Here is a 15,956-nt window from a genome sequence, read left to right on the forward strand (position 1 = left end):
GAGGGCGCGAGCACTCGGAGGCCGAGTCATAGAAGGGCCCGTTTACAGGCCGTTGTAGCTCCAGGAAGACTAAATTCGCTTTCTCTCTCCTCCACTTTGTTGAAAAATTACTCGTGTGTGTATGTGTGACTTGCGTGCACATGTATGTTCCACTGTACATGTGTGTGTACGCACGCATGCAGACTAGCTCCCCTCCAGTTGAAGAGATAGTCGGGACTCGGGGCTCGAGGAGGCAGGCCCAGAGAGGCACCTGCTCCCGCGGAAGTGCCGCCCCAGGGCCCTAGGCCAGCTGGAGGCTGGACCCCTAAGGACGACTTCCCCACCAGGTGTGGGGTGGGAGGGTCAGCTACTCCAGAGGACATAGCGGCACATTCATGTGGAGAGAGCTGTTGCTGGAGGATACTGAGGGTCTGGGCGTCTGGTACCCCGCATCTAGGCACGGAAGCCCCGATCCTCCTTGCTGCTGCCGTCTTCTGGCATGCCTGCTGTCGTCTTCTGGCATGCCTGCTGTCTTCCCGGTGAGATACCCACACAGGCCAGGCTTCACTCCCACCTCCCCGTCAGCTAGTCAATGAGCTCTCACTCCTGTACTCGGCATCTGAACTGCCCAGGCACCCCCATTTCTGCCACCACTGCCCAGGACCACATCCCCTAGGCGGGCCTTCACTGCTCCAGCCCCTCGGCCGTCATCTGGCAGGGTGAGCAGCTGCCCTGGTGTCACTTGGACTGCCCTTCCTGGGCTGAGCCCCTCCTCTCCTGCGACCATCACAGAGACTGCTCCCTATAGAACTCTCCCTGAGCCTGGGCCAGAGTGTCCTGAGTCTGGCAACACCTGTCCACTGAGTATCAGCTGTGGATGGCATAATGGTTATGTCACTGGACTTCACGTTGTCAGCCACAGTTCAAGTCCCAGACCCAGTGGCTTAAACCTCACACCAGCACGTGTGCACCCAAAATCCCTAGAGGAGAATGGAGGAGAAGGGATTGCTGCATGTCCAACCCCCTGGGAGGTGATGTATCACTTTCTGTCTCTCTGTCTCTGGCAAGTGAACGCACCCTATAGAAAAAATCTCTCTTAAAAATAAATATGTATCAACTGTAGGTTGGGCCTGGGCCACCTGGCTTGTGTGTCTTTTCTAATTCAACCCTGATTGTTGTTCTCTGAGGTCTGTGCATTGTACCAACCCTGGCCAAAGAATTTTTACCAACCTGCCATATTTAATCATTAATTTAAAAAGACACTTTGCCAGACTTGAAAAAGTTTGAGTCGATAGCATTCTATGCAGTGTCATTTAACACCAATGACCTGTTTGTGGGGCAGTTAGTCTTCTTGACTTAGAGTGGGGCTTCTGGCTGTGGTGTGACGCTCAGATGGTCACATAAGTGGGTAGGAACCCTTACACTGTGTGTGGTTTCAGTTGACAGGAGGGTCGAATCCGAAGAGTCGGGCGATGAGGAAGGAAAGAAGCATAGCAGTGGCATCGTGGCCGACCTCAGCGAGCAGAGCCTGAAGGATGGCGAGGAGCGGGGCGGAGAGGACCCAGAAGGTACCGGCCGGGTTCCAGGGGGCGTGTGTGTTGTGGCCAGGTGTTGGCTGGGCTGTGCATGCTCTGTCCCCCCACGACATGGTATCCTGTTGGTTCTGGGGAGAGGCTCTTAGTGGCTGGGACTACACCTCATCAGTGACGTGTCTGTGGCACTCGCAGGAAGTACGCGTTCTTTTCACTCCACTGACGGCAAGTGCTGCTCACAGCACTGATGGCAGGGTGGCACCCGGGAGGAGCCGACTGCAGTACGGACCAGGTGTTCAGAAAGCAGGGCCCACGTGAGGCAGCTGACTGCTGTGTTCTGTGTCCTACCACTGTTAGAGGGGCTTTTCTACTCCTGGAAAGGCTGTCTCTGTCTCACCTCACCAGGTTTATAGACCGGGAGAGCCATTTCCAAGGTGCCTAAGCATTAGGTAAGTCTTATTTTTTTCCTTTTTTTTTTTTTCTAAGAATTATTTCTTTCTTTTATTTCTTTCTTTCTTTATATTTTGTGGAAGGCAGCCTAATATCCTCCTTTTGTTTTAGTGAGCGACAACAGAATAAACTTGGGGACAGGGTAAACATGCAGCCCGTGCTGACGGCTTTCCTCTTCCTGACTGTGGCACGAGCCTTTTTTGCATCAAAAAGAAAGAGGAAACCACATGAATACAGAAAGGTGTCCAAGATATGTTATTGGGTGAAAAAAGTAAATGTCTCAATAGTAAACACGTTAAAACCTTTTTTTTTTTTTGAGAGAGAGAGATTTTCGCTATAGGGTGCATGCGTCACCAGACAGACAGAGAGAGACATAGAGACAGAAAGTGAGAAATCACCCCCCAGGGGGGATGGTCACGCCGCAATCCCTTCTCCTCCATTCTCCTCTCGGGATCTTGGGCACGCATGCACACGCGATCAACTACGTGGGAGCGACATACCCATCACGCTAACTGCTGGTTCCCAAAACCTTATTTTTAATTAGAAACATGAACACATCATTTTGTCTGTTTAAGGAAAAAGCGGCATCAGTCAGTCACCCAGGGTCTCTGGGCCGCAGGCATGAGCGGGATCTGTACAGTTTGCATTTGCTAGGTCCGTATACAGCGTGCATGCAGTTTTCAGATATTAATAGTTGCATATTTACCCTCATAAAAATAAATGTACAGGAAACGTGAATTTTTAAAATAACATCATGTTCTCTGTGCCAGCAAAGACGATTGGTAACTATAGCAACCTAATTTTCAAGCAAAAGAAAATTACCACAAAAGCACCGTGCGTGTACTTGGGAACTTCAGAGTATGTTCTGGGGGCGCTGTGGGTGGGAGCGGTGTCGTCGTCAGGCTCGTCACAGGCCGAGTGCCGGCCGTGATCAGACCTGCAACTGGGACGGCAGCCTCGGGAGCCTGAGAGCTGGCGGAGTGCTGCGTGTGCCTTTTCCTGGCTCGTGAGCACAGTCCGACATGTGACTGACGTCACGTATGATGACAGTGGCACAGAAGCGTGGCTCGCCCAAAAGCGTGCAGGCTGGCCCCTGAGCCTGCTTGTCTAATGCAAGGGCTCCTCTCCAGAGTGTGCTGGTTACACACTCTAGGGCTGTGCATTCCTAGTCCTTTGAGAGACCAGGACTAGCTCCCGCGTTTTATTTAGGTCCTTGGTTCAAATGACACACGTTCAGACCCGTCAGCTGCGAGCTTTTGCCTACTCCCCCTCCTTAGACTAGTGACTGACATGTGCCACACTGAGAAGGCTGTCCTGGGCAGTGACTGTCCCGGAGGTAGTGCTGGACGGGATGCAAACCAGTGTCCTGTAAAGCCTGGGGCCGCCCCAGCTTCCCCTACTGGCCCCTGACCAGCCCACAGTGCCCCCTCAGGCCCAGTGTCCTTTGGACACTAGGCAACACTGCCTGCATTGTAGTTCCTCTTCCGGGATCCTGCCTGGAGCTCCCAGTGTGTGCTGGCTGTGAGTGAGGTGGATACTTGGGGGTAGCTCTTCGCCCGGTTCCTTTTATTTACTTCTCTGGTCCCTTGTGAAGCTCTGAGGCCTCCCACCAAGGAGCTAGGCTGGCTGACACACAGGCCACTCACTCACTCTTGGGACATGCCGGCATTGGGTGAAGTCTGCAGCTGTGGGTGCTGCCCGCAGAGGAGCAAATGCAGCCCTGCTGTAGGGGAGCCGTGCGGTAGTAGGAACCCGGGTAAGATAGTGAGGAAATGCAGAGCGGCTGGCAGGACACTGCCAGGTGAGCCGCGTCTTTTCTCCCAACAGAACCTTGCAAGGGAGGCCAGCCAGTGGTGTAGGGGTAAGGTGCTGGATCCCACGTGGCCGACTGTGTGGTTTGTGTCCCGAACCCAGGTGTGTATGCGTGCATGCCCAGAATCCCAAGAGAACGGAGGAGAAGGGATTGTAGTGTGGCCATCCCCCCAGGGGGTGGTTTCCCACTTTCCCTCTGTCTCTGGCGAGCGTACATGCCATATAGCAAACTAAAAAGAGAAAAGAAAGAAAGAACAAACATTGCAAGGGAAGAAGTTTAAGAGGAATACCGTGTCGTCACGGCCGCGCTCACATGGAGAAGGAAGTCAGATAGTAGGGCAGTGTGAGTGATGGCTAGACGCTCGGTGATACGGAGGCACCACTGTTGCTCTTGAAGTGTCCTGAGGGCTCGTGTGTGTGTGGGCATGCTGTGTGTGCATACCTGTGCGTGCATGTCCATGCGCATCTCGGTCCTCTTGACAGAGATGCTTACGCAGGCTCTAATGAAATGAGAAGGGCTGCGGGGAACGGAGAGAGGCCTCGTGGACTCAAACGGGCTTCTCTGCTGGAGTCAGTTCACCAGCTAAGAAGTGGTTTAAATTATTCAGTGAGGCGCTTTGATCCTGTCTCAAGCGATGCTTCATTTTGCTTCTTCTTTGCAGAGGAGCGTTTGTAGATGCCAGGCCACTTTCCAAAGCAGTAAAAGGCACACCCGAGAACATCTGATGTGCCTGACACGATCTATATTGAAATGGCCTACTTTAGTGCCACAAACAGGAGAGTATGTGGGCAGGCAGGGGCTGGCCGCTACCAGCGCCGGGCATCATGAGAAGCTGGCCGCAGAGATGGCTTGGTGCTTCCTGAGGCTGACCAGCTCACCCATGGCCTGCTGAGCCTCCGTCCTCCTTTCTGCCATGACTTCCAACTACGTTTCCTTTCCTGGAAATTTCAGGGGTGCAGGTGAAGGTTTGGAGACCTTTGCCCACAGCTGAGCTCAGGAAACCCAGAGTGCTCGGACATCTGCGCTGTGGGAACAGGCCTCAGCCGCCACGCCTCCCAGTTCTCGGTGTGGTTCTCTGCTGGTCTGCCATGGGCCTGCTCCTGAGCCATGCCACCCAGGTCTCAGCCACTGCCCAGGCCGTGCCCTCCATGGTAGGTTCTGATGGGCTGTTCTTTCTCGTTTCCTCTCCCAGGAGAGCACGAGCTGCCTGTGGACATGGAGACCATTAACCTAGACCACGATGCAGAGGTAATGCTGCCCCCCAAGTCCAGGGGCCATGTGACAGACCACCCTAACTGGCAGGTTACTGCTAAGAGGGTACTAGATTAATGGAGAGTCGCCTGAGCCTCCTTTGGTTGGGTCAGATCCCAGGTCCTGACTGCTCACTTCTAGCGCTTGCAAGTCCATTTCTGTTTAAGCAGTGAAAACCGTGTGGCAGATGAGGTTGCCCCAAATCATAAGTCACACGAATCCAAGGACATGTCACCCATGGTGGGGTCCCAGCACCCCCAAGCTCTGGAAAGCATGCATGTGGAAGTCTGCCACAAGGACAGACCCACGTGCAGCCTGACCGCTGGCCTCGGGCCTTCGGCTGAGCCCTGAGGGTGGCATGTTGGGCATGCACCTCCCCGGAGCCTGGCCTTGTGTTCTGTGCTCAAGCAGGCCAGTGGGGAAGGAAGGTGCCAGGCGCCTATCACTGCAACGGTCAGTTTCCACGAAGTTGTAAGCAGTACAGCTACCCCAGAAGCTGGCAGGGTACCCGCATTGCCTCATCGTTGCACAGCCCCGCCCTGCCTTCCCACGTTCGTCCCCGCCCCCAGCAGGCCCTCTCCATCCCTGAGTTGGGTTCCTTGTTTCAGGATGTTGACCTGAATCACTACCGCATTGGGAAAATTGAAGGATTCGAGGTGCTGAAGAAAGTGAAGGTGAGAGGAGTTCTGTCCTTGTGTAAGCGACTGCGTGGTACACCCAAAGAGAATAGAGAAGTCAGTCCTGGTTAGAGTCCGTGCCCCCGCCCCATGCAGGCTCCACCTGCGTTTCCCCTGGAAGCAGAAGGCAGTTCTGAGGCGATCCCAGTCCAGGAGCCTGGCGCAGCCTGGTACTCGGGCCAGCCTCAGTCCTGAGCGTTCCTGTAAGCACTCGCCTACCTTCATAGTCCCAAACTGAGCCCACAGGGTTCTTCCATACTGCCAAGAGATGACACAGGCTCCCACCCCAGAGGGCGGCCTGGCTTGGAACCTGGCCGTGCTCAGGGGAGGCAGCGCAGGACTGGCCTGGGCCTTGCCCAGCTGCCTCTCCCTGGAAAGCAGAAGGAGAACGGCGGGCCCCCTTCCAGCAGGAAGGCTCGTCTGTCCCCTGCTAACAGTTGGCACCGTCTTGTCCCCTAGACTCTCTGCCTCCGTCAGAACTTAATCAAATGCATTGAGAACCTAGAGGAGCTGCAGAGCCTCCGAGAGCTGGATCTCTATGACAACCAGATCAAGAAGATCGAAAACCTGGAGGCGCTGACGGAGCTGGAGTGAGTCACGAGCCCGAGGACACCAGGCGGTGGGCAGGCCCAGGTGGAGGGTCAGCCCCTGGGCCCCGCCCTGGCTCCCAGGGGTCTACGCCAAGTTCAGGGCTCCAGAGGTGCCGTTGTTTGCTGGGCACTGACTCCGAAAGCAGACCTTGGGTGGGGAGGCAGAGGGGCTCCGGCTCATCTCTGCAGTCAGGGAGCAGGGAGCCCAGCACCGTGAGCATGCTCTGCTGATGGGGAGGCACAGCCCCTCTGACCAGGCCAGGCCTGGACGTCTGTGAGGACGCCTGCCCCTTCTCGCTCGCTCGCTCTTCCTGCTGCAGTTCTCAGGTCCCTGCTGAGTGCAGACCAGCCCTGAGGGAAGTGTGGTTTTTGCCCAGATACGGTCCCGGGGGCCAGGGCGTCAGCCTACTGGCGTTCCCCAAGCAGCCTCGCCTTATGGCAGCATCAGCGTGAACCAGGGCAACAGCAAGTCCTGCCCCGTCAGCTGCAGCCCCCAGAGCAGGTGCCATCTCCAAGTGAAACCCTGAGTTTTCTGCTCATTTTGTTAAAATGTTCTCTGCTTTTGGGGCCAGCAGGTGGCGTGGTGATTGAGGGCGCTGGATTCCCACAATGCCGACCATGGTTCAAGTCCCAGACCAGACGACTTGCTTTCTCACTTTCCCTCTCTTTCTCACTCTGTCTCTCTCTGGTCAAATTAAAATAAATAAAGTTAAAATAAAACAGTTCTTTAAAAAACACCTTCTCTGCTCTTTTCTAGGGTTCTAGATATTTCTTTTAATCTACTAAGGACCATCGAAGGGGTCGACAAGCTGACACGACTGAAGAAACTCTTCTTGGTCAACAATAAAATCAATAAAATTGAGAACATAAGCAGCTTACATCAGCTACAGATGCTGGAGCTGGGGTCCAACCGCATCCGGGTAGGAGCACAGCCACGGGTGTGTGTCCTGCTGGGGAGGGAGAGGCAGCTCTCGGCTGGCTGTGCGTGGGGGTGTGTGGCAGGCTTCGGTATTGTGTGTGACTTCCTCCGGGAGCAGGAAGTTACTGTTCTGTCAGAAACGTGCTACCTGGGCCTCAGCACTGTGACACCTGCCCGTGCCATGCGGCCCAGCCTTCCTCTGCACGTCCAGCCCAGCTACACTCAGTCCACATCAGGACCCTGCCCCAGACTGGCCTGGGCACCTGGCCTGGGTGAACTGACCAGCCCCGGACTGCGTCTTGTGATCATGCCCAGGCTCACTGTCTCCCCCTGGCCTCTTTGCCCAGGAACCTTGAAGTGGTCACTTGCAGGGAATGACAGCCACTCCGGGGCTTTAGAAGGTGCCCCAGAACATGGTACCAAGCCATGGAAGGCTGAGCAACCCCCAGGTGCGTCCCTAGCCAGTCCACATCTCCCGTTCCCCAGGACGCATCTGACCTGGGAAGAATGGGGCAGGGTGGGAATGAGAGCCCTTCAGAAGCCGTGTGTGGTCCACAGACACAAAGACAAGCCATGACCCTGACTTGGAGCCTTAGGAAGAGTCCGTGGCATCTGTTAGAGGGCCCCGCGGGGGGCTGCTAGACAGAGGAGGGGTCCCCATGGCAGAGAGGAATTGCTGTCAGCCCAAGGCCACTGCAGCCTCTGCCCGGCACCCTAGACAGGGTCCTGCAGCAGGCCATGCTCCCAGCCAGGCCTGCTTGGCAGCTGAGGCAGGTGTCTCTGAGCCCACATTCCCTCTGTCCTCTAGGGGTCATCGTGGTTACACGCCGGGCTAGAGAGCAGGCAGGACACCAGGCCCGGAGTGGCATCTCGGCAGGAGCCGATAGTTATGGGGAGAGCACGCGTTCAAAACTAGCGAGCCTGGGTGTCACCACTGCATCCAGTACCTTACGAGGGTACTGTGGAGGGACAAGGGGCACGTCAGGTGGGCATTGGCTCCGGCCCTGGGTGCCGTGAGGGCGGGTGAGCTGCCCCTTTGGCATGTGCTGGACCACGCTCATTGGCTGGACTCGGGTCATTCTGTCTACTGAAATGCCACGTGAGTGATGTGGGCAGAGGAGGAAGGAAACTGAGGTCAAGTCAGGGAGCAGCTGGGCGGCCAGCTGGGGCAACAAGGGCCACCTATGGGCTTAGGCTTGAAGACAGGCTCAAGTGACTACAGTGGGCAGAGCAGTGGAGGAGGGCTTGGAAGCTGAGCACGAGGCGCTTGGTGACCCAAGGTCCTGAGAAGTCGCTCCAGTATCAAGACCTGGTGCCAGCTGGCAACATGCTGCTCCTGCAGAGACTGCATGGTGACAGCACGGCATCAGAGAATGGCCAGAAGTGCAGAGCTGCGGCTGCATAAGCACTCGGCCAGGCCACAAGTGTTCAGCTGTCCCCAAACCCCTTAGCTCTGCGGCTGGGTCCCGCAGACAGTCCCAGAGAGGTCGCTGCAGAACCACACTCCAGGCAGCCTCGTCCCCTCGGCTCGCAGCTGCCCGTGCTCACCTCGTGCCGTCTTTTCACAGGCGATTGAGAACATCGACTCACTAAGCAACCTGGAGAGTCTGTTTCTGGGGAAGAACAAAATCACGAAACTCCAGAACCTGGACGCGCTCACCAACCTGACGGTGCTCAGTATGCAGGTACCAAGCCCCGCCCTCCGGCCCGAGCCGACCGCAAGCCCGCGGCAGCTCTCCTCCTCCCTGGCAGGGTGCACTGAGATGTCGGAGCCCACAGGCTTTGTGCACGCGCACACACCGAACTGAGGTCACGCTCCCCCAGCTGGTGTCAGGTTGCTTAGCGGAAGGGCTGTCTTGGGCAGACCAGGCTCATTCCAAGTCCTCCTAGCACACCTGACTTCATGACAGAAGCCACGGCCTCCACGTGGCCAGAGCTTACACTGCGGCCTGGGCAGAGACTGGCAGTCCCTGAGTGTGCCTGGGCTCGTGCTCCCGTTCCGTCAGAAACTGATCAGACCCTGGAGGTGAGCTGTGCCAGGGCTCTGGGCCAGACCTGGAGTGGTGGGTCCATACACCAGCGGGAAGGGTACTCCACAGACATCTGTGAAAAGAGGGCCCGCATGTCTAACTTGAATTGTAATGTGTACTAAAAGAAAGCAGGATCAGTTTATTTTAAAATGTTTAATTCTGGCATTTTAAAATTCAGGTAAGCCCTCCCCGAGTACATCTAAAAAAAGCACATTTACGTAAAACCTTGTAAGTCTCCTGCATGAATAGTTTGATCATCTTTTTCTCTACCCAGGTCCCATTCTAGCACATTTTAAATTCAGTGCCCTATTTTTAGACTTCTCCCTGACAGTAAGAAAGCTTTTTTTCCGGGGCCTTCAGGTGGCAGGGTGGTTAAGGTGCTAGACTCTCACATGGCTGACCACAGTTTGAGTCCTGGACCTGGTGGCTTGCTTTCTTCCTCTTTCTCTCTGTCTTTCTGGTCAGATTGAATAATAATAATAATAATAATAATAATAATAATAATAATAATAAACAAAGTTAAATCATTCTGTTAAAAAAAACAGGCAAGCTCATTTTCTGAAAGCCTTTGCATGGTCCTCGTGGCCGCCCTGACTGCTAAACTGTCGGCTCCCCTCTTGCAGAGCAACCGGCTGACCAAGATCGAGGGTCTGCAGAGCCTGGTGAACCTGCGGGAGCTGTACCTCAGCCACAACGGCATCGAGGTCATCGAGGGCCTGGAGAACAATGTAAGATGTCTACTGCTCTGGAGCAGGGGCAGGGCGGCGACAGGGGCAGGGCAGCGGGGCGGTGGGGGCAGGGGCCGCCGGCCTCCAAAGCTGGCCTCAGGTAGGCCCACGTTCTTGTGCGGATGGAGAGGCAAGAACCGAGGGAGCTCTCCCCAGGTGCCCTCTGCCCTGAGTGGGAGTCAGAGGGCCAACGTGGCAGGTGCCTCTCGAGTGGTGCTCACTGCGCGCACGCTCTCTGGGCACTGTGGAAGACGTGCCAGCAAACCCAGTCCACTCCCAGCCCCAGGCCGCAGTGCAGCTGGCTCGCCCCACTTCTTAGCCACCCCACTTCTTAGCCCCAGGGCCCAAGGCTGCTGGGCTCTTCACTGGAGCCCTGCCACGGCCCCTCCTCCCAGCTTTCCCTCCCACCTTCTCCCCCTCCTCCCCCTGCCCTCCCAGCCCTTCTGCCCAGTCTGGGGACCACTGAGAGGTACCTGTGCACAGAAGCCCCCTCTTCTCAGACACTACAGTTCCACCTGGTTTTCCTCAGTGCAGTATCCAAGACAAATAAAATACTTTTTCTCGTTCAACGTCACTGGATTTTTTTCTGTTTTGTTGAACTGCCAGCAGTGCACTCAGCCTGGCCACTGCTCCTGGTAAACGCCGTGCTCAGTTGCATGGAAGGCACCTTGGCCTCCTGCCTCGGACCTGGGCCTTCTGCCCCTAGTGACATAGCCTTGGGGGAGACGTCGTGTTCTGGATTTCAGTTCACCAAGAACTGCACAAACTCAGGGAATTCAGAGTTTTCTGGGGAAAGTTTGGCCACTTTGCTCCAACTCTGGTCACACTGAGTTGACAAAACCAGCATGTGAGCCGGGTGCTCACTTCTGCAAGGCGTTGCCAAGAGTGGGGCTGTGACTGGAGCAGTGGCACTGCCTCCCGAGACCCTGGCACCTGGCAGGGCAGGGTGTGCACGCCATGGCCCAGCCATCTCCCGCTCCAGGCCTGTCTCTGCCAGTCCTGTGGTCAGCTGCCAGAGTGCTGGAGGTGGGCCTGCTGCAGAGGGGTTGGATGGGCAGCACAGCCTCAGGTGAATAGGAGCGCCAGCAGCAGCACAGGGTTCACAGAGCACGGCACCATGACCGTGGGGGACACCTGCCATCGGGCCTCTGAGACAGAACAGAGCATGGCAGACCATGCTGAGCTGAAGGTGGCAGCGCCACTGTGGTGCTCACTGGGCCACGGGCAATCTTCTGGGTTTCCTCTACAGACATGGGGACAGCCTCCCCCATGTCTTCATCAGGGCTTTGCTCAGTCTGGGGCCTGTCTTGTGGGGAGGCCAGGAGGTAAATATGCCTCTTACTGCGAAGGCAAGTGCTAACCCCGGCCCCGTCTCCGGGCCACCCGGGGTCTGGCCCAGGTGAGTTCTGGAGGTGGCTTCTGCACTGTCACTCTCTTCCCCGTGGTCGAAGTGTCCCCGCTGCTAGGGCCTTGGTGGCCTCGTGGGACTTTGTGCCCTTGGTGTGCCGCTCTCCACACGCTGCCCTCTTGTTTTGAAGCAAGCTTTACTGGTTTACTTCCAGTGGGCTTCCAAAGCATCGCCCAGCATCCCAGGGAGACGTGAGAGGGATTTGGGTGTGAGACGGATCCCAGAGTGCTGAGGTCAGCCCCTCTGCCAGCCAGAGCCCCCGTTAGCTCTCTGTCCCTTGTGCTGAGCCTCCATGCATGGACTTGTGGGGCTCGGCCCACATCCGCCTGTCTGGTTTCTGACCTGCTCTTGAGATGACCCTCGAGCACCATGGAAGGTGCAGTGCCTGCTGAGCGGCCCTGCCGGCCCTGCTGCCATGTGGGCGCACCCTCCGCTTAGCCCTCCTGGGCCCATTTTGCTCCGCAGGTACTCACACTCCCAGCACCGTGTGGCCCTGGGCCAAGATGGGCACACGATGCCGTGCTGGAGCAACTGCCTCAGCTTGCACCTGTGCCCAGCCTTGCAGAGCCTCAGGTGGCCGTGTGCTCCCCGGAGTGGGAGGCAGTGGCAGGCCCTCCCCAGAGCACAGAGTCACGGCAGGAGTGCTGCTCAGTCCGCAGGCTGCTGACGGCAGGCTCTGGGGAGGGCCTGTGGTTTGTTTTTATTTTATGAAGACATGTTTTTTAACTCTACCTTAAAGCTTGGGAGGATTTGGGATCTGGGGTTACTGGAATGCATGGAAAATAGAGGAAAAGAACCCTCAGTGATCAGTGACTGGTAGGGGAGGATTAGCAATTAGGGCCCTGAGGAGGGGAGTCAGCACCTCGCCTCGGAGGCTCTTGGCAGCAGGTGACATTCTCCTCCTGAGTCTTGGAGGACTTGCCAGTTGAATTGATCAGATATATTGAGGAAAACACTGCAAGTTACAGTTTTCACGGCAGAGTTATTCTGTTGAATCTTGAAACACTCTAGACATAACGAAGTATTGCCTAGCTTCTCTGGTGTGTGTGAGGCACAGTTTTCAGTGAGAGGCTGTGGGGAGCCAGTGCTTCTGGTTTAACACCTGCCCCTACAAGGACATCAGGGCTCCCTGCACGATGTCCTTGGTCAGCCCTATCCACTGTGGGTTCCACCACAGCACGAGATCTGCTCCCCGCATGCGGGCTCTCAGTCCTCTGCACCCTCTGTGGTGGCCTCTGGCCAGCTGAAGGGGTGTCTGCCGATAGCCTGGGCCTGGGGCTGGAGAGTGCCCCCCTGACCTGGGCTGTGTGCCCACCTGTTCACTAAGTGAGGAGATCCTGGCTCAGAGGTCCCTTGCCTTTGTCCACTTCCTCACGATAAGCACTAAGTCACTGGCCTTGGTGCCCAGCCCAGAGCCCCAGGCCTCACTGTGCTCTCCCCGACAGTCCCATCTCACGGGTCCTACATCGGGAGGTTGGGGAGCACACGGCTCTCGGAGTCAGGCCGGACGAGCTCAGTGCGGTAGCCATAGGCATTCCATGTGGAGACGCCGAAGCCAGGGCTGGGGGGCCGGAGTCAGGCCGGACGAGCTCAGTGCGGTAGCCATAGGCATTCCATGTGGAGACGCCGAAGCCAGGGCTGGGGTGCCGGAGGCAGGCTGGACCCCGCCCCCCACCTCGGTAGCATGTTCCCACTCTGTGAAGGCAAAGAGGGTGGCTTGCCCTTCAGCATGGAGCTTGGCGCTTGTCACTCTGTGCATGGTCACACAGTCATTGTTGAATTGAGGTAATCCAGGAACAATTTTATTTCCTTATTTTAGAACAAACTCACGATGTTGGACATTGCATCAAATAGAATAAAAAAGATTGAAAATATCAGCCACCTAACAGAGCTACAGGAATTCTGGGTAAGTTCAATATGCACTGGGGTCGATAACACTCGGAATAAACAAGTCCCACTGAGTGAACTGTCATGAATGAACACCGGGATGTCTAAGTCCTGTGAAGCTCCGTGCTGAGAGATCCGGAGTGTGTGGAGATGTGGGCTGGGCTCTCAGAGTTGCATAGGTGTGGTCTGTGGCCTTGTTCCTGAGCGCATGGGCCACACGTCAGCATTCAGGAGAGCTTGCTGGGGCTGCAGAGTCTTGGCCCACCGTGGCTCAGACGCAAGCTGAAGAAGACACGTAAGCTCCCAGGTGGTCGTGGTGCACACGGACATCTGAGAAGCACTCGTGTACGTATGTGGTGACAGCCAGAACTACCCCGGACTACAAGGTCTCCAAACCCAGGGTCGGGGCAGGTATGCCCCAGCACAGCAGAAGGCAGTGCTGGAGGGGTTTCTGCAGTTGGTCATCCTGGAACATACCTTGTCTCACAGATAGAGACAAGGCTTCAGGAGTAGTACTGCAGAACCAGTGGGAAGAGACGCCTCTAAAGGGGCTGGGAGATGACCCCTGAGTGGATGTCCTGGGTGTGCAGACTCCACTGGGGGTGCTCTTCAGGCATATTGCCTTCCCCGTCTCCCTCCTACAGGACTGTGGCACGTGTATCTCCGTGTGATGCTATGAACTGAATATTCTCGATGCATTCAGTCTGATTCAAGATTCTTGCTAAGTCGAAGGCACTGTTCTTCCTTGTCTAGCTGTGCTGCTGATTCTGCCTTTATCCTGTGTGTTTTCCTTTGTTCACCTTAAAAACCTGTCCAAGTTTCCCTAACACAAGCGGCCTGCTGAGCAAATGTCCCTTGCCCCTTTTTGATAGCAGTAGGTCCAGTCATGTCATGACGTAGCACCAAAGCATGTCCGGGAAGACTAGAACCAGAATTTGGCAGCCGGTAAAGATGCCTCAGGCCAGACAGAACCCCATGAGCCCACGTGGGTCTATATGCAGCCCAGACCTGAAGAAAGGTGTGGCTGGTGGTTGGGTCAGAGTGTAAGGAGTTGGATCCAAAGAAGCCAGGGAACCACAGAGAAAATCACACAACAGAAATAAGAAGTCCAGAATAGAACACCAGGGTAATTGGGAAAAAGGTTCCTGGCAGAAATTTTAAGGAGCAGCTTTGGGGTGCAAGTTGATACTGAAGCATTGTTTTTGAAACTTACAGTTTCTTTCGTTTGCCCTACCAAAGCACAGAACATGAGGTATCAAGTGCTAAGACCACAGGCAGGAGCCAGTGTAGAGGGCAGGCTGAGGAAACGAGACCTTTAAGACCATGCAGAAATGCGTGGCTGCTCTGTGAGCTACTCTAGCAATGGCTGCTGAGAGCGCGTACACAGGAAAGCGCTGTCTGCCTATTACCGTTGTCTTCCTGCCATCGGTACCCGATGCTGCTGGGCACTAGGAAGCTACATGTGTTTGTCAGATTTTGCCCCAAAAAGATGAGAGAAATTACATGGCGCCAGTCGTTTTCACATCTTCAGATGATGTACATCCAACAGCTGGCTTTGCGTTCCATTTCCTCTGCCCCCATTCTCTTTGCGTTCCATTTTCCCCTTCCCCCATTTTCTGCCCTTTGAAAGAATAAACCTGAGGCTGGTTCTGGTCGCAACTTCTCCATCAGAGAAGCTGTGCCCACCCGATCCTCGCTTTTCTATACTTGTGTGTCTGTGTGTGTTTGTTATTGCGTTTATTTCTAATCCACAGCCTTCCCCACTCAGAAACGTGTTCACCCGAGCAGGTCCTGGCAGGCTAGCTGCACACCCAGCTGTCAGGGAAGCAGGAAGGCTGGCGAGTGATGGTGCCTGGCCTGTAACACTCAGGTGAATCTTGTGTCTTAGCTCTCCTGGCAAAGGCAGGGAACCACAGCCAGAGTCTGCAGTCCTTTATCGTGTCCAGCCTGCTTTCTGCTCTGCTCCGACTGCCAGCACATCCAGAGGATAAAGTAGTGCTCACTCGTTTTGTAAGTGAGGAACAACTTTCCAGGAAGGAAAGCTGCAAACTAGGAACTTGTTCAGTTCCATGCTCGTGTCATATTTGAGAGGCACTCATTTTCAAACAAAGAAATAGGAAAGCAGTTCTAGTAAGTTTTTAATAACCCAAATCGATTATCGATGTTCATTTCTTCTTTTTTTCTAATTACTGAGAGGAGGATGTTGCAATCTTCTAACCATAATTGTCTATTTGTCTTTTCAATTCCATCAGTTTTGTTTTGTTTTGCTTTTGTATTTTTCAAGGTCTGTTACCTGATGCATTCACATTAAGATAGTAGTGTCTTCTTGATGAATTAGTCCTTTATCATAGGGAATATCTCTTATTTATTTATTTGAATTTTTGGTATAGGGTGCTTGCACTTACCTAAAAGAGACAGAGAGGGAAAGTTGTTATAGCCTACTCATCGAGAAATAAGAGGAGGGAACCAGCAGTTAGCGTAATGGCTATGTCGCTGGACTCCCACGTAGTCGACCGCAGTTCGTGTCCCGGACCCGGTGGCTTAAAACTCACGCCGGGCGCGTGTGCGTGCGTGCCCAAGATCCCGAGAGGAGAATGGAGGAGAAGGGATTGCAGCGTGATCATCCCCCCTGGGGGGTGATTTCTCGCTTTCTGTCTCTATGTCTCTCTCTGTCTGTCTGGCGAGCGCACGC

The 15,956-nt window shown here is 55.1% G+C and overlaps 1 protein-coding gene across 2 annotated transcripts in view; it reads left to right on the forward strand.

Moving 5' to 3' along the window:
- Nucleotides 1-15,956, forward strand: part of PPP1R7 (protein phosphatase 1 regulatory subunit 7) — a 31,041-nt gene that overhangs the window by 301 nt on the left and 14,784 nt on the right. Inside the window, exons 2-10 of one of the 2 annotated variants that reach the window (XM_014582805.2) lie at nt 1,419-1,547; nt 4,967-5,022; nt 5,634-5,699; nt 6,162-6,292; nt 7,050-7,212; nt 8,780-8,896; nt 9,865-9,969; nt 13,197-13,283; nt 13,909-14,908. In XM_014582805.2, coding sequence (XP_014438291.1) covers nt 1,419-1,547; nt 4,967-5,022; nt 5,634-5,699; nt 6,162-6,292; nt 7,050-7,212; nt 8,780-8,896; nt 9,865-9,969; nt 13,197-13,283; nt 13,909-13,935 — 881 coding nt within the window. In that variant the 3' untranslated portion in view covers nt 13,936-14,908. Of the gene's footprint in view, nt 1-1,418; nt 1,548-4,966; nt 5,023-5,633; nt 5,700-6,161; nt 6,293-7,049; nt 7,213-8,779; nt 8,897-9,864; nt 9,970-13,196; nt 13,284-13,908; nt 14,909-15,956 lie in introns of those variants that run through there. The other variant, XM_006165169.3, reaches the window with a different exon arrangement.

The sequence above is a fragment of the Tupaia chinensis genome, unplaced genomic scaffold (genome assembly GCF_000334495.1).
Source record: "Tupaia chinensis unplaced genomic scaffold, TupChi_1.0 Scaffold143823_1, whole genome shotgun sequence".
NCBI lineage: Eukaryota > Metazoa > Chordata > Mammalia > Scandentia > Tupaiidae > Tupaia > Tupaia belangeri.